Source organism: Schistocerca gregaria, chromosome 5 (genome assembly GCF_023897955.1).
Source record: "Schistocerca gregaria isolate iqSchGreg1 chromosome 5, iqSchGreg1.2, whole genome shotgun sequence".
In the NCBI taxonomy this organism is placed as follows: Eukaryota; Metazoa; Arthropoda; class Insecta; order Orthoptera; family Acrididae; genus Schistocerca; species Schistocerca gregaria.
In genome coordinates this window covers 311,886,894-311,903,810 of record NC_064924.1, presented here as the reverse complement: position 1 = coordinate 311,903,810, position 16,917 = coordinate 311,886,894, and the positions used below count along the sequence as shown (strand labels likewise).

General features: G+C 39.3%; 1 protein-coding gene across 1 annotated transcript in view; it reads right to left on the bottom strand.

The window, feature by feature from the left end:
• LOC126271988 (non-lysosomal glucosylceramidase) overlaps positions 1-16,917 on the bottom strand; it is a 243,901-nt gene that overhangs the window by 1,517 nt on the left and 225,467 nt on the right. Inside the window, exons 14-15 of the mRNA XM_049974464.1 lie at positions 15,861-15,967; positions 6,593-6,784 (exon numbers count right to left, since the gene is read on the bottom strand). Of these exons, the coding sequence (XP_049830421.1) occupies positions 6,593-6,784; positions 15,861-15,967 (299 nt within the window). The remainder of the gene's footprint in view (positions 1-6,592; positions 6,785-15,860; positions 15,968-16,917) is intronic.

Genomic DNA, 16,917 nt, shown 5'->3' with positions numbered 1-16,917 from the left:
GGAAGGGAAAATGTTTGCAGAGTTGAAGAACCTTGCCTGAAATCGAGGTGCAATTACAGAGCTCTGCTGAAGCATTATGCTCTGCATGAAAGTAACAGGAAGTATGTTGAGTGAGTAAGTCACCATTCACCCTCCTTCAAATCAGACTTAATTTAATTCTGATTTTTTTTTTTTTTTTTGTATTATTCACCATGTATGGTTTAGGCTGGCTACACGGGTGCAACCGAAGGCCAATGCGTAAAAAATAAAATTTGGTCCAGCTATTAGTTGCACTGACTGAAGAGAGTTACATCATTGTGCAGACAGTGACTTCATATTACGTTTGGTGACATTTTACTTCAGTGTAGCCATTACTGATGAACTGTCCTTTCAACTAGTTATACTCCTGACAACTTTCCAGGTCTATGCCAAGTAGGAGGAACTATTTTTTTGAGCTGAGAAACGATTGTATCAAGTCTGCTTGCTCTCTGTGGTTGTTATTCATGTCTTTGGTTCCTGGTTATGACTGCTTTTACCTTTCATTACATGATGCTCTGCATTCTTTGAACTGTCACATTCATTAATGAATGTTTTTCACAGTCACAGTACCATCACAACATGGCTCGTAACTACTGACAAGTTCTGATTGGTATTACAAGTGGAAGTGGAGGAAATGTATCATTATATAATGCAATTTACTCTGAGTTAGAGCAGCAAGTATCGGAAGCATCCACAGATTTTCATGTCAGTGGGGGCAAAACATTTTCCCATACATGTGATTTAGAAATTTTAAGGACATAGTTATGTGTTCATAATTTCTCCTATTTGTTTCTACATTGCACTTTTAGTACCTCGTCAGTGTCATAAACAAGCTACCAGTATAACTATAATAAAACCTGTTTTTACATTTCCAGGTTTTATGTTTTTCCATGATTTACATTATTTTATGTAGGTCTTTTTCTTTCAATTAATTGTTTTGTTATGTGTGATGACAGTGAAGCCTAAACTACATAGCCAAAATATGCGAAAAGGACCAAATGGGATCACAAAAGGAATGAAGAGATGTTGAAGGCACTTAAAATGGAATACAAAACACATATCAAGAACCAGCAAAATAACTCTAGAAAATGAGCTGAAAAAAGATAAAAAAATTGACACTATACTTTTACCCCCAAAGGTGTATGACTGCCAGGTTGGCCAAGGAAAAGATGGCAGGAGAACTTCTCGAAAAGATTGTAACAGTTCATGAGGCCTAATACTTGGAATGATAATAATGATGATGATGATGATGATGATAACTACACCTTATAATGACCTGCTGACTAATGCTCCACCATTGATTTTTGAACCACAATGATTACCTGGCAGAAGGCCTCCCTGCCAGTTGTCACATTCATCCACCTACAATCACTGATACAGTGAGCCTATTACAGAAATCCAGCAAGATTTCCAGTCACTCAAATCCTTAGGCCCACCCCAGCACCTCTCTATGGAATCTACCCCCCTCCATCACCCCCTTCTACTCCCACCTTCTAAATGCTGTCTAAAGTCAATAAACCCAACCACACATGATGCCCCATCGTGTCCGGGTACTGTGCTCCCACTGACACAATCTCTGCTCTTATATACCCAATATCTTCAGCCAATTACCCACAACCTACCTTCCCATATAAAAGATACCAACCATTGTCTCCACTGACTCTCCCCAGTTCCTGTTCCTGCACTGCACAATGTTCTGCTTGTCACTACTGATGCTACCTCTCTTTACACTAACATCCATAAGGCCCATGGCCTTGCTGCTATTGGACCTTTCCCAATGCCCCACAGATCCCAAACCGCCAACCTCCAATCTGGTCACTATGACCAATGATATCCTCACCCACAATTACTTCTCCTTTGAAGACATCACCTATAATATCTCCGCCAATATCAAACCTACCAACCACCAGAAACATCACCACTTCACTTCAACGGCTACCACCCATTACATACTAAGAAGTCCCTTGCAGTCAGCCTAGCCACCCATGGTTGTCGCACCTGCAGTGATGAGCAGTCCCTCTCAATATACATCATAGGTCTCACTGAAGCCTTCACATACCAAAGTTACCCTCCCAACCTTGCTCAGAAACTGATCTCCCTGCCTTATCTTTCCTGTCATCCACCACCTACCGATAACCCACTGTCTGGTCACAGAGGGGCATTCCTTTATGATTCCATACTACCCAGGACTGGAACAACTGGATCACATCCTCCACCAGAGATTCTACCACCTCTTGTTGTGCCATAAAATGAGGAAAGTCCTACCCACTATCCTTAACACCCCTCCCACACTGGTATTCAGGCACCCATTGAACCCAAACAATATCTTTGTCCATCTACTCTTCACCATTGGTCCCAACCCCTTGCCTCGTGGCTCATATCCCTGTAATAGATCTGGATGCAAGACCTGTCCTATATGTCCTCCGACCACCACTTGCTCCAGTCTGATCACAAGCATCACTTATCCCATCAAAGGCAGACTACCAGTCAGTACAACAAAAAACCAGTCCAAAGTTTCAAATTTAATTTTTTTTATTCACTCAATGACTATTTTGGGGCCAAGACCCATTTTCAAACCATTGTAACATATTTAGAAGTGGAAATTCCGAAAATGGCCTTCACATGTTACAATTAACAGAAGTTGCTGACACACAGTGTAGTGCCTCAAGAATTTCGGTGTAAATTCTAGAAACACTCAGCCTTCAACCGTCTCGAACACCCGATATTTTAGATACAAGTGCGGGAGCGTGAGAATGTTTCTACCGATCCACCTGTTTCTATGTGCAGGTCGGAAGTTTGTTATTAGAAGACTGTAAGAGGGGTGAGTCACTGACGATGACAAGTGTTTGCTGACAGCGCCACAGAAGACGTGAGGAGAACTTAATGAATAATTATGTCATATTCTTTGATGTGTTAGTGTCTGTGGTGATAGTAAAAAAAGATTATAGAACAGTTGAATATAGAGTGCTATGCCCATTCACGTATTGGACTTGCTTGAGGCTAGAGACTTTTGAATTACTTCACGTCTTGGCTACGAATGAAACAAGGCACATATATGCTATTTGAATATGTGTAAGGAATAAGTTAGCATGCAGAAGTTATTATCTGTGAAAGTTGAAAATATAAAGTGATTGAACTGAAAAGTATTTTACGAGTACCAAAATTATTTCAAGGATAGAGAAGTATTTTAATAAATCAGCCTTCAGTCCTGCAATGTCTTGGGACCTCTTTGAGAACTCATGACGAAACATTTCAGTTACTAAAATGTAGTCATATTTGGTTGACAAATAATTGTCTGACATTACAGAAAATGTTCCATCTCATGAACTGGAAGATGCTTTTTCCACAGGATTACTGTTACCAAATGATTTTTCTCGTGAATTAAGACACTTAATGAATTGAAATAATTGTTTATGTCAACTACAAGAGACTTTCTCACCATTCTACTTATCCTTAACTCAGTTTTTTTGTAATGGCAGCCTTCATCTTAGCTAGCATTCACTGTCATTCATCAGACCATTGTATTGTCTTTGTGGCTGCTATTATAATGACATTCCGTAAGTGTTTCTCCAGCTCATAACAGTGTGAAGTCATATTAAGCACTCTGAATGGCCTATAAATGATACATCAAGAAAGGTAACTCCCTTTCAGCATTAGACGACGTGGCTGCTCCAATTTTTTATTTTTTGAGCAAGTGCGTAGGAACCATAGTTTCCTAATGCGGAACATAATGTAATTTAATGCAAGTGGTATTGTCAGCAAACTGCTTTGTGCCTGATAACATGACTGCCTTGCTCTAGCAGCATCCAGTTGCAGCCTTCATTTTCCCCTCAGTCGCACTTGCTGGTGCGCTAGGCAGCAACATAACTGAAGCACTCATGTTTGCAGAACTCCGTTTGGCTGGGTCTGGCCAGTATGTACTCTGTGGTATTTACAAAGGATTATAATAAAGGTCAAGTGTGGTTCTGAATTTATGTATATATATACTCGAATAAAAAATACCTTTACAACATTGAGTGTTCTGCATTAATATAAATTTCAGCAAATCCCAAATCCACATTCTTCATCACATTACTTGTCCAATCTCCTTCACCACATAAAATGATTCTTTGCTACTATATTACAAATAAGTGATTACAATGAATGCTATAATGAAATTCCTTTCACATGGGTTAAGAATATCTTGACACCTCACAAAGTATTTACTTACTTAGTTGAAGCCTAAGCTCATTATATCGCTGTGAAGCTAACTTTTCATGTACATAAACAAATGATTCAAGACCTATGCTGCTGAAAGAATGAAAACAGAATGAGCAGATCACCATAGCGGCAATTGCTGAAGCTTGTAGGTGATGCTGGGGAAAGCGACTTCATGCAAAAAATTGAACACCTTTTAACCTTCACAACTAATATATTAGTTGGTATGGCAGTTTTGAAGTAGGTGTTTTCATGTGTACAAGAAGTCTTCAGCACACAAGCCACACTGGATGACAACTGGACCGGAGAACCAGGCACATAACAACAAGACTTTGAATATATGGGTTTTTTCATGAAGTATGTACCAACAACAAATGCCACAAATAGACTGAGCATGTGTGCTATACAGAAGTGGGTGTAAAAAAACCACCACATTATAACAAATGTGAAGAGAACAAAAATTTTAATGACCTACAGCAAAGCCTAAAACCTGTAGAAACTTGTACGTTAATGTTCAATCTGAAGGTACTTTTCACATTAACAGTACAAAGTTTTCAGCACTTTAGTTCATTATATAGCCCACTTAACATTTTATATCATTTCATCAATATTTTCAGATCATTTTAATGATATCTTTCCAAGGATTCTAGGTGACAAAAATCCAGGCTCTGCAGTTACACGTCCTTTTTCTACTTGAAAACTAAACAAATTCTCAACAGAGACAGCTGCCCAACACTGCCACTGCCCTACCATATTTGAAAACAGCAACAATGAGGAACAAACATATACCATGGGATGGACCTGATCTGCCAAAATGGTCACATAATCCTTGGCAGTAATGTGACCTTGTGGAGTAGCCATGGAGTGCATGGAATACTGTGACGCAGCTGCCCAAATCATCAACAAAACCCCTGTCATGTTTTACTCTTGGGATGTAAACTTGGCCAGAAGCTGAAAATTGCTTGAAAGAAGACTAACCTAACCAAATGACATTCGTCTATTCCTTCACAGTGCAAGTTTCTGGCTTCAGATCTTGTTATAGAAATTTGTGTCAATGATGAGTGGGTTTGGAGTTCCAGCTCACACTGCAGGTCATTTCTTCTAGAGCTACTTTCATGTTGTTTTGATGCTGAAAGGGTTTGGGAGTGAGACAGTCAGTTCTGCAGTTACTTTTGCAGCTTTCGTCCTCTTATTTTTCATCACAGTCTCTTCAATGACCATCGGTCATCATCACTGAACACGCCCTTTTGTCTGTGTTGCTACTTAAGACACGAATTTTTCCATTTTCCTGTATGCAGTATAAATCTTTGATTCAGTGCCTGTTCAAACACCAAACACTTCAGCTACCTAGGTTACAGAAGCACCCACCATATGAGTGCCAAGGATTTTCCTATGTTCGGACTCACTTATCTCTGACGGAATGCATCCACAACTATATGGAATGCTGTTCTCACAATGAAAGACACTTGTAAAGTATTGAGGACATTGCACAGTTGCCGTTCATGGTCAAATACAACAGAGAAACTCCCAGGCTTGGCTAGTGTAGTATATGCAGGGTTGAGCCCCTGCAATTTCAGCCATCCCTCTCACACATGTGCTTTGCAGCTAAGACATGCCCATCGCCCCCTTCCCTTTACTCTGGTATTTACTTCGTGAGATAGATTGTCAACAGATGATTCACTGGGGCTGTTTATCGCCACGTCTCGTGCAGCTGTTACAGTGTCTGGAGGCACAAGCCATACCGATACGTGGCATACAGATTGTGGTAAACAGCACTGCAGTCACAGATATGTATTTGCTTCTGTGTGGTCACATGTCTATGAGACGCCATGCCTGTATTCCTCCACTGACAGGTACTTAAGCCGCTGCTCAGTTGCCCCTGAGTCTACACTCTAGACTGTAGCACCTGCTACCCATCAAACAGCACTGTCTCACACCTTTGCCAGGATCAGCCACTGGGCAATAGTCAGTTGTTCCTGCACCTTGTCCCGCATCTCAACAGTCCATGAGCTCACAGCCTTGTAGTACATTGACCACGGTATCTCCCAGTTCATCACCATTTCTGATGACTGTGGACTACTTCATAGTGGGCACCTGCCACCACCATCATGATGGATTTTCCAGTTATGTTTGTGTTGACTTTCATGCTTTGACACTGTACTGAGTTTCATTCAAGGTTAACAAACAAAGAGTTTTACAGCAATGTTTGAATTCAATCACTACCAGTCACACCAGCTAGCCTCAGCATTAATGTTCGAGCATATATTTCTCAAGGCGCTTCCATATTTTTGTCCAGCCCCTGTACATAATGACACAATTTTCAATAACCATTACGAAAGTGATAGATGACAACTGAATAACAAAAACTATAACTTACCTCATGAATCATAAGAGCAGCTAATCCATAGACCACACCACACCACACTTCTTCACTCTGAATACTTGTTGCATCTACCTGTCCTGAAGGCATCATGCCATTCACAGCTCCAAGCTGCCCATTTTTGAATTTCAGGACATTATATGTAAAGATTTTGTTCAAAGCACTCTTAACCTTTTCAGCTGGAAAAACCTGAAACACATTTTCAGAATTTAGTTAATGAACTCCATCAAGAGCGCACACGCTTGTTTGTTCGTTTGTTTGTGTTTGTGTGTGTGTGTGTGTGTGCGTGCACGCATAAGCATGGACGCACACACCAATGCCTGATACTGTACTTTTGATTTCGCCAATTTTTATTACACGAGAGTAATTTTAATTTGCTGCTAAACTTTGCTCTTGTAGGTACATTTGAAACACTAAGTATATTATTGTTTTTAGGAATAATGTGTAGTTGCTTTTTGTGGTATCTTTTACCAATATTAAAGTTTTGAGAATTTGTTAAAATACTGTCCATTATTTGATTAATTTTCGTATTAGAATTCACATCTAAATATCTGGACATACTTTTCATAATATTCTGCATTTCTGATCGATATGACCTTTCAAACTGTAAAGAATCTACAAATTTCTTCCTCCATCATAATCAATGTAGTTCACATATCATGGAGTACAACAAATTCTTTCAGTGATATCGTAGGACAGTCTAATAATATAGAAGCTTTTCCATATGAACTGTCAGCTGTATCAATATCCATCAGTTCTTGAGATGCTAAAGGATCTGTTGCTTTGGAGAAACCCCAAGGCCAAAACAATTTATATTGTCTTTTCCATCACAAAATTCCATGCAGAATGTAATATATTTCATAACAATATTAATTTTGGAAACACAAAGTTTGTCAAATGTTCTTTAGTAGCTCCACAAAGAAGTCGTACGTTATCAGTTCTACTGAACTCCTGCTACTTTCATTACACATTGCTCAATATTATCACTTCTTACTTTGTTTATTCTTGAATAGTTAGAAGGAACAGGTGTCTCTGCACTAAAAAAAGATTTTGTTTGCTTTGGAGACCCTCTGGAGTGTTTCTACAAGTAACAGATTTTTATGCCATGGTAAGTTCACCGTCCTTGAAGAGAGCTAAAATCCTGCTTTTTGTGTTATGTCTCAAGATTTTCCCACCCTCCTTGCCTGGCATTGCTAATATAACCATGTAATAATGAACCTTTCTAGCAGTTTTGACAATTCTGGTTGTAAAAATAAATTCAGGATCCACCTGTTGGATCAACCAACTTTTTGAAGCAAGTGTTAACATTTGCTAATCTCAGCAGTTGAAGAAATTTCATTTTTTGGCTTTAATTCGATCACAACCAACACAGGATAGGCATTTCTGACGATTAGATTAAACTCACCTGAAACTGGAGTCTGCCTATGAATGTCATTTTACGAACATGAACAAATCCTTTCTGCAGTTTCCATTTCTTCATTAAAAACATTTATTGTGAGCCTCATTCAAGCATATTGAGCATAATTTTTGTGGACTATCTCCATTTAGCTGATCTTGCCCTATCATGAGCACCAAAGCCCTTTTAATGGCATGATTTGTTTTTACAAAAGGCTTTCAGCTATACTTTGGTATGGACTTATAGGTCCCTGTATATACTGATATTGTTTTTACAATATGAATTCACAGTCAGACTGAACTGTTGAAATTCATTGATCCTTTAACTTATTTTCAGAATTAAATTTCACATGCACCTTTTATAAACTTTAAATCAACTTCTTGTGTTTCCTTGATAATCACTGTTGGCCAGCTCAACAACTCATTACACATCAAAAAAATCAAATAAACAACGGTACTTACACATTGACAGTTACCATCCTGTCCCTGTGAATAGTTCCTCAACCTACAGTCTTGGAATTTGGTATGAACACACAATAATGAACTAAAACATTATTACTGCCAGTTTAATAGTATGTTTGTCCACTTTTTGAATGAAATACATAAGTAATTCCGTATGGTATCGATTCAACTAGGCCTTGGTAGGTTTCTGGAGACATATGGCATCATATGTCCATGCACAGGTCATTCAATTTCTTTAAGGCATAGGCCAGTAGTTTGTGGACATGGAGCCGGCACTCAATAGCATCCCAGCTATGTTCCTTCATATGCAGATCATGTGAATCTGGCAGCCAAGACATCAACATGAATCACTATCACGATTCTCAAAGTACTGTAGCACGATTCTGTCCTTGTCATACAACAGTCATCCTGCTGAAATATGCCATCACTGTTAGAGAAGATATCAACCATGAAGAGTTGCATGTGGTCTGCAATAATATTCAAATAGTCCACAAAGTTACTACCACAGGTTCCACTGAAGCCCAGGTGAATGTTCCTCAAGATTACGCCCTCCACCAGCCTGCAACCATCGCGCAGTGCTCGTTTCGAGCTGGATGACAGTGTATTCAGACATAACAACTGACCTGGTGTAACAAGAAACATGATTCATCCAACCAGGAGAAATGTGCTCATTGATTTACAGTCCAGCCTTGATGAACCTGTGTCCCCTAAAATCATAATTGATGATGCTGTTGGGTCAATGTAGGAACATGTAGGGGTTGTCTGTTGTGGAGCACCATGTTCAACAATGTTCAATAGTGTGCACCAAAACACTGGATCAGCACGCTTGTCTCTGTCATCTTAACTGCCAAATATTGCTACCTTCCCTGCTTTACAGAGCACAAGCCTCTGATGTCCATGTTCTGTGATGAGGCATGGGCATCCAACAACTTATTGTCACCAGTGGTTTCATAGTCCTCCCAGCATTTTCCATATATCTTCGTGAGAGTTGCACAGAAACAGCCAATTAGCTTCACCATTTTCAACATATTTCTTCCCAAGATCAGGCTGTAACAATCTATACTTTGTAAAGTTGCTCATGTCAATGGATTTCCCCATTTGCAACCCATATCATCAATAGAACCATTCCCCATTGAACTCTGCACCACTTTATACATGTGCCCATAATGCCACCAGGTGGCATTCAATCCTACAGTGGGCAGTTGTCAAAAAGTTTTCGTTCATGCCTAGCTCCTCCATCTTGCTGGAACATATGTGCTTTCACTGGCTGTGACTGTCCACCAGGTTTAATACACAAAGAGAAAGTGTTCACTTCAGCTAATTGTGGTACCGTTGATACATCTCAAAATAATTAAGTATCACACATCTCATTCCACAGTACTATTCTGTTCTTTAATTAACCCACTTCTTTAGTAGTACTACGATTTTCTGAAATAAATGCCATGAAATGAGATGTGTCCCTCCGATATTCTCCGCATACCATGATGAACACCATGTCTAGCAGCTAGGACAGGAATCCTAGAGATGGTACTATTGTGCGAAAGAAGTATGCTTTCTTGTGTGACTGAATGTGTGTGTGTGTGTTTCCCTTCTTGGAAGAAGGCTTTGCCAAAAACTAATGTGTAAATGTCTTTTCTTTGTGCCTGTCTGCAACTCAATGTGTCATCTTTATGCTTAGAAACTATATATCCTTTTCCTTATATTGCTGATATTACAAACTGGAGTTTCTACTGTTTATATATTATATCTACATTTAGAAACAAAAATTCTGCACATTTGGGATGGAATAACCATAAATGTCCTTAAATTTGCGTTACAAATAAGATGATAGTATAATAATAAAGCAATCTCTTGAACAGGGATGTTTCCCAAAGGTGCTAAGTATACAGAAGTAAAACTGCTGTTCAAAGACAGGTCAAGAGAGGATATGTGAAATCATCGTAGCATCTCTCTTACTCCAGCCCTGTCAGAAACATCTCGAAACGGTGCTGCCATCCAGATTCTAAATATTACTGGCAAATATGAGGTTATTTTGTAAATCACATTTGGCTGCCAGAGTGGAAAAAGCACTATAGACGCAATTAACAAGTCTGTCTATAAGATTAGTATACCACTACATAATAATAAGAAAATTGTAGGAATCTTTTGCAACCTCACAAAAGCCTTTGACTCAGTGCATCATGCACTGCTTAGCTATAAACTTGACAGGTATAGGATCAAGGGTGGTATTCTACATTGGAAGGGTAGAATTCTACGTCAGCTTATTTCATACCTGTGTAAGAGCAAACAAAGGGTGAGTATTCCTGCAAATGCAGCAAATTATTCTTTCAAAATGAAAACAGTACCACAAGGTGTCCCTTAAGGCTGATTCCAGGACCTATTTTGTTTTTTACTCATTGATTTACCCATCAATGTAAATTCCCTGTAGTGTCCTGAGGTCGGCAGGAAAGAACTAACAATCAAGTGTGAACACACTTTATTTATCTAAAACGCCTTCTTGGTATGCGCTGATGCACTTCTCTGCCATTGTTGAGAAAATCGACAGTTAAAAGAAACCGTTGTGGTGAAATACTCTCTACGATTAATAAATTTCAACAGCGTCGTGGCGCAGCGGTTTGCGCTCGGGTTCGTAATCCAAAGGTCGCGGGATCGAATCTCGCTCCATCCAACACTTTTTTTTTTTTTTTTTAGTATTTGTGTTTTGTAATTCAAATGTGTATACACACACAGATATATATATATATTCCCGGCGATCAGTTGCAGCAATTATGCATATAATAAGCTGTTGAAAGTCGTTTGTCGTGGAAAAACTGCCAACTTTGAACATGATTATGTTTTCCGCAAACAAAGTTGTATTTCACAAATGTTATTAATTGGCTTCATAATGTTAACCACTTATAGTTAACGGAAGACGTAGAAACGATATTCCGAAACGAATACATATAGCGTAAGTCAAACGTTCGAATTAGAATAGAGACCCCACGAACACACATTTGCTGTGGCAGGTATGAATTATAAATTCCATTACTCGCTCGTTACACTTGAAGGACAGATGTTGAATGGGCTGAAATGAGCCGCCGCATAACAGCATAGTTGCCAGCTACCTTCGAAAGAAGGTAGATGCGGTCCCTAGCACAACTTATAACATCGTCGAAAATCAGTGCGGACGTGAAGAGCTTTGGTACACCCTGTTAAACAAACTGAAAAATGGAGGCGGTACAATTGGAGAGCGATCAGCCGTCACCAACATGCATAAGCAATTCATTAATATGAATTACAAGAAACTAATGATTAAAAAAAATTGCATGGGGCGAGATTTGACCCTGCGACCTTCGGATTATGAACCCCAGCGCTTACCGCTGCGCCACGACGCTGTAGTAATTCATTAATCGTAGAGAGTATTTCACCGGTACAGTTTCTTTTAACTGTCGATTTTCTTGACAATGGCTAAGAAGTGCATCTTGGTGCTTTGCCACATTACACCTCTGGCCATGAGCTTTTATTATGCGCAGGATGAATCGAATCTGAATTTCACAATTGGCGGCCTCCCCTTGTTAGTCACATAAGTTCTAATTGGTGGATCTCTGTCACATGAAGTAGTTTCATGTTTTAATGGAAGATCTGTTGATGTTTACATTCCCTGGTGATGTTTTGATACAAGCTTTTGAAAAGAGATCGGCAGCCCACCTCGCTTATCTGTTGCGCGGGCCTTCTAGCAGATAAGGGGTCACTACAACATGCCCCATAAATTATATGCAGAGATGATGTGGTAACTGAAGACCATGAGTCAGAAAACATCCCTTTATGCATCATCAATACAATAAAACATCTGGAAACATGGTTTCAACTCGGTGGATTGACCATGAATGTCCCAAAAATCCACATGATCCTGTTCAGACCAAAACAGTCAAAATCCCAGGAAATTAAAATAAGTCATAAAAATGTAGATCTAGAAAAAGTGGATTCTGTGAAATTTTAATATTAAACCTAGATAAGAATTTAAACTGGAATAAACAGCTGAGTTATCTATAAACAAATTATGTAGTTTTGTAACTGGACTGCAAATATTATCTAATGCCACTGACATGGGCTCAGAAAACAAGTGTCAACCATAGCTACTTCCAATCAGTTATCAGATTAAGTATTTTGTTTGGGGAATTTTGAGTAACATACTGTGTACTGAAACAGCAGAAAAGAATTACTAGAGACATGCTGTATAGCCAAGGAAATTGTGATGCCCATTACTTAAAAATCTGCAATTATTAACAGTTCCCTCTCTAAATATCTATGATAGTATCACCTTTTTACATAGTAATTAAGAATGAGTCAAAGAAAAGTGTTCCGATCACTTATATAAAATAAGTATGTTTCCCTGAGATCATGAACAGAAACAAAACACAATTTATCTGAAAGATAAGATACTGGAACAGATACAGGAAGTGTTGAGATAATTTTCAACTTGTTTACCACCAGAATTCAGACATACTGTGAGACCAACTTTTGTATCTCTGTGTCATAGATATCTGCTGTCGATGATTGGAACCACCATGTGACACCCATCTCTGCCTCTCTCTCTATTTGAAAATGCTGACTCCTACCAGATAGATGGAAATCTGAACAACCCCCACTACTTGTTCTGAATTGCTGTATTGCCTCACCCTCCTGCTCAACATTCCCCATCTCATATCCGGTCAGGAATATAGTGAGGAGACTCCCGGAATTTAGTGAGGAGACTCTCTGGCTGTATCAGTACACTAAACCACTATTTTCTGCAGCAACACAGTTGGCTTGAAGTTTATCTTGCAAGGAGGCTATGTGACACCAGTGCAGTGACTGCTGCTTGGTTTCTGATGTGTTGTGTACAACCAACATCTCATCACCTATGATGATCCAGTCTAGAAACTTGTTGACATCATCCTGATACCACCACAGAGAACTCAAGCTTGCCCATGTGTTTTGTTTTGTGTTGTGGAGTCATTTACTTCGACACCCACCTTGAGCACAATTTTCATAACAGGTGCTCCACGACAGTTTCATGCAACAACAAGTGGTACATCTGTTAGAACTGACTGCTGAGTTCCACGATTGTGAAGCAACAATTTTCAATAACGTATCCCTGCACAAGCTCCACAAGATCGTCTGTAATGATGGATGGCCTCCCGATGTACTAAGCATCATGAACATTTTGGTGACCTGCTGCAAAGTCTCTGCACCAGCAATGCACTATCTTGCTTATTATGTTTGGTTCACAGACCTGGCACAGCTGACAAATTTCAATCGGTGCTATGTTCTGTGCATTCAAAAACTATCACTGATTTCACTTGACACAGGGTGGGAGCTGTAATGTGAACCCTCATTTTCAACTGCTGCTACGAAGCTATCAAAGCTATTGTGAGATCTTGAGAAGTTCTGTTAGCGCATGCACTGTACCATATCATTACTTTATCATCTACACACAGTCACTTGCACAACAGATGATTTTAAATCTGTGGGATGAGCGAGAAACTTACTTGTTATGAATGCACCTCATAATTTTATGCTCCCTGCTCATTGCTTAAACTTATATCTTCCAAGTTCCCAGTACATGGGAGGCAACGTATCGAGAGGCAGTGTATCAAAGATTTACACTGCATATATGGAACACAGAAAAACAATCCATTAAGTCACAATACCAACAAAAGCGCATGTTGAATGATTATGAAAGATGGTCCTGGAGAGGATTATGACAACAAATAAGAGGGTGACAGCTGTAAAGTTCTCTGCAGAACTGAATGCCACACTCACGAACCCTGTCAGCACCAAAACAACATGAAGAGAGCTCAGAAGCAGGAAACTGCAGGATGAGCTGGAATTCCAAAACTACTAATCAGTGGTGCAAATGCCTGTAACTGGAAAACATACTGGTGAGCCCTTAAAATATGGACTGTGGAGCAATGGAAGACAGTCATTTGGTCAGATGAGTCATGTTTCATACTGTTTCCACCTTGTGGTTCAGTTTACATCCCAAGACTGAAACATGGCATGGGTTCGGTGATGATTTGGGCAGTCATATCATGATATTCCATGGGCCCCATACTTACTCCACAAGGTACTATTACTGCCACGGATTACCTGACCATTTTAGGTGATCAAGTCCATCCCATAGTATAATCTTTCTTCTTCAATGGTGACACTTTGTTACAAGATGACAGGAGTCATGTTCACACACCTTGCATCACCCAAGGTTGGTTTTGTGAGAATAAGGATGAAGTGTTACATCTATCCTAGCCACCACAGTTACCAGACCTCAATATTATTGAGCCTTTGTTGTCTTATTTGGAAAGAATGGTGCATGATCACTACCCACCCCCATCATCATTATCTGAACATGCCACTATTTTGCAGGAAGAATGGTATAACATTACCTTGAAAACCACACAGGACCTGTATTTAACCATTTCCACCACAACTGAAAGCTGTTTTGAATGACGATGGGTTTCCTACACTGTATTAGACAAGGTAATGAGTTGTGTTGTATTTTTGGGTTTTACATATTTTTGTCCAACCCCTATTTGACAAGAATACTTCCACGGCTGGACCTGTCTTTGGTGGGGGTTGACTCATTGGTTCTGGGGCAGGAGACCAAATAGCAAGTCATCAGTCCCGTTGGATTAGGGAAGTATGGGGAAGGACGTCTGCCATGCCCTTTTAAAGGAGCTATCCTGGCATTTGCCTAAAGCAATTTAGGGAAATCATGGAAAACCTAAATCAGTATAGTCAGACGCGAGTCTGAAACTTCGCCCTACTGAATGCGAGTCCAGTGTGCTAACCACTGTGCCCCCTCACTGGGTAGATGATGGGGAAGGGCACACCTGTGACAGGACTATAGTAGAAAATTCTAGGTGAGTACATGACACATATCTTGATACAGTCTTTCACATGCATATGGCCTACATGTCAGAGCTGGGAGTATGCATAGCTTAAAAATGGACCAAGATATTTCATGGATTGGGTGGAGATGGCACACAACTTTGGGTAGAGGTGTGAAAGATGCTGGGAAGAATGTTCTTTATTTCTGGGCTTGATGAAAGATGTCCGAAGCACTGGCTTATTATTGAGTAACAGAGGGCAGCTTCTTTTTATGATGCACTATGCACATATGTGAATATGGCATGGGAGATCATCCTCGTGTCCCTTCATCTCACTCTCCCTATCTTGTCATCCTTGTTCCTCTGAACTGCTCCACCTGACGCATCTCCAATCTCAACTAGAAACTAGGTCACAGGATAGGATCAATTTAGGTATGTATGTTGGGTAAAACACACACACACACACACACACACACACACACACACACACACACACACAGAGAGAGAGAGAGAGAGAGAGAGAGAGATATATTTACTTTAGTGGTAGCTTAACAACATACCTCTTCTGTTACACCGCATGCTCTCAAATACCAAAGGCCACAAAGCTGATCAGCCATAACTGACTTTGACTGGCTGCTATTGGATGCGTCAAAGTTGTAATATTCCCCTAGACATTAGAAAATTAGTGTTGTAGAAACAGAAAATATTAATAGTGCTGATAAGAAATTTGTTTATAATATAGTTTATAACACAGTTGGTAGATATGCTGTTAATTACTACTGCTTTAAACATGAAAAGTGCACAATAAATCAAATTATGACTTGTTCTCATTTTGTAGTAACAGATTCATCCCTGTGGGTAATAACTGGAGAACAGACGAGGATGAAAGTGTAAGCTATAATCACTTTCCAACAGCAGTGTCAATCATGCTCCAGTTGCATGCAAAGATATACAATGAAATTTATGTGTATATTAAGATACTTGCTAACATTACACATATAACCAAAACAGGGCAGTGTTAAAAAAAAAAAAAAAAAGACATTTGAAAGAAGCTTCAGTTGTTATAATCAAATCTCCCTCCTTCATGTACACAAACGATACCAATTGGAAGGATTAACCCTTTGTGCTTTTAAATGACTTGGTTTTTTAGTAAGTTTTTATGATCTATTCTGATTGCCCTTCCCCTGTTTACTTATAGAAGGGAAGAGTATTCTAAAAGATCAAGATAATTTCAGCTTGCTCAAGATGCATCCTACTTTGCTTCAATGAGTTACTTTCTACACAAAATACTACAGATTTCTCACTTTCTACACGCCAGCTGAAATGTAAAGTCATAATACCTTTAAGAGCTTTCAAATAAGTGTATTTTTCTACCTCATTAGAATAATTTGACTATTAATTGTAATTTGTATACCACTTCTCTTCTAGTCTATCATTCATGATCTCACTCCCTATCAATTATGTCATATGTTGTTAAATCAAAACACTGGTAAGACACATTGTTCATTGGGATTAGATAAATGTTTTGACAACTGGGGCAACAGCCCCTATGGAAGAACAATATATTAATCTTATTAACTGAAAACTGAGCTTTTTGTCAGTGGCAACAAAGATACA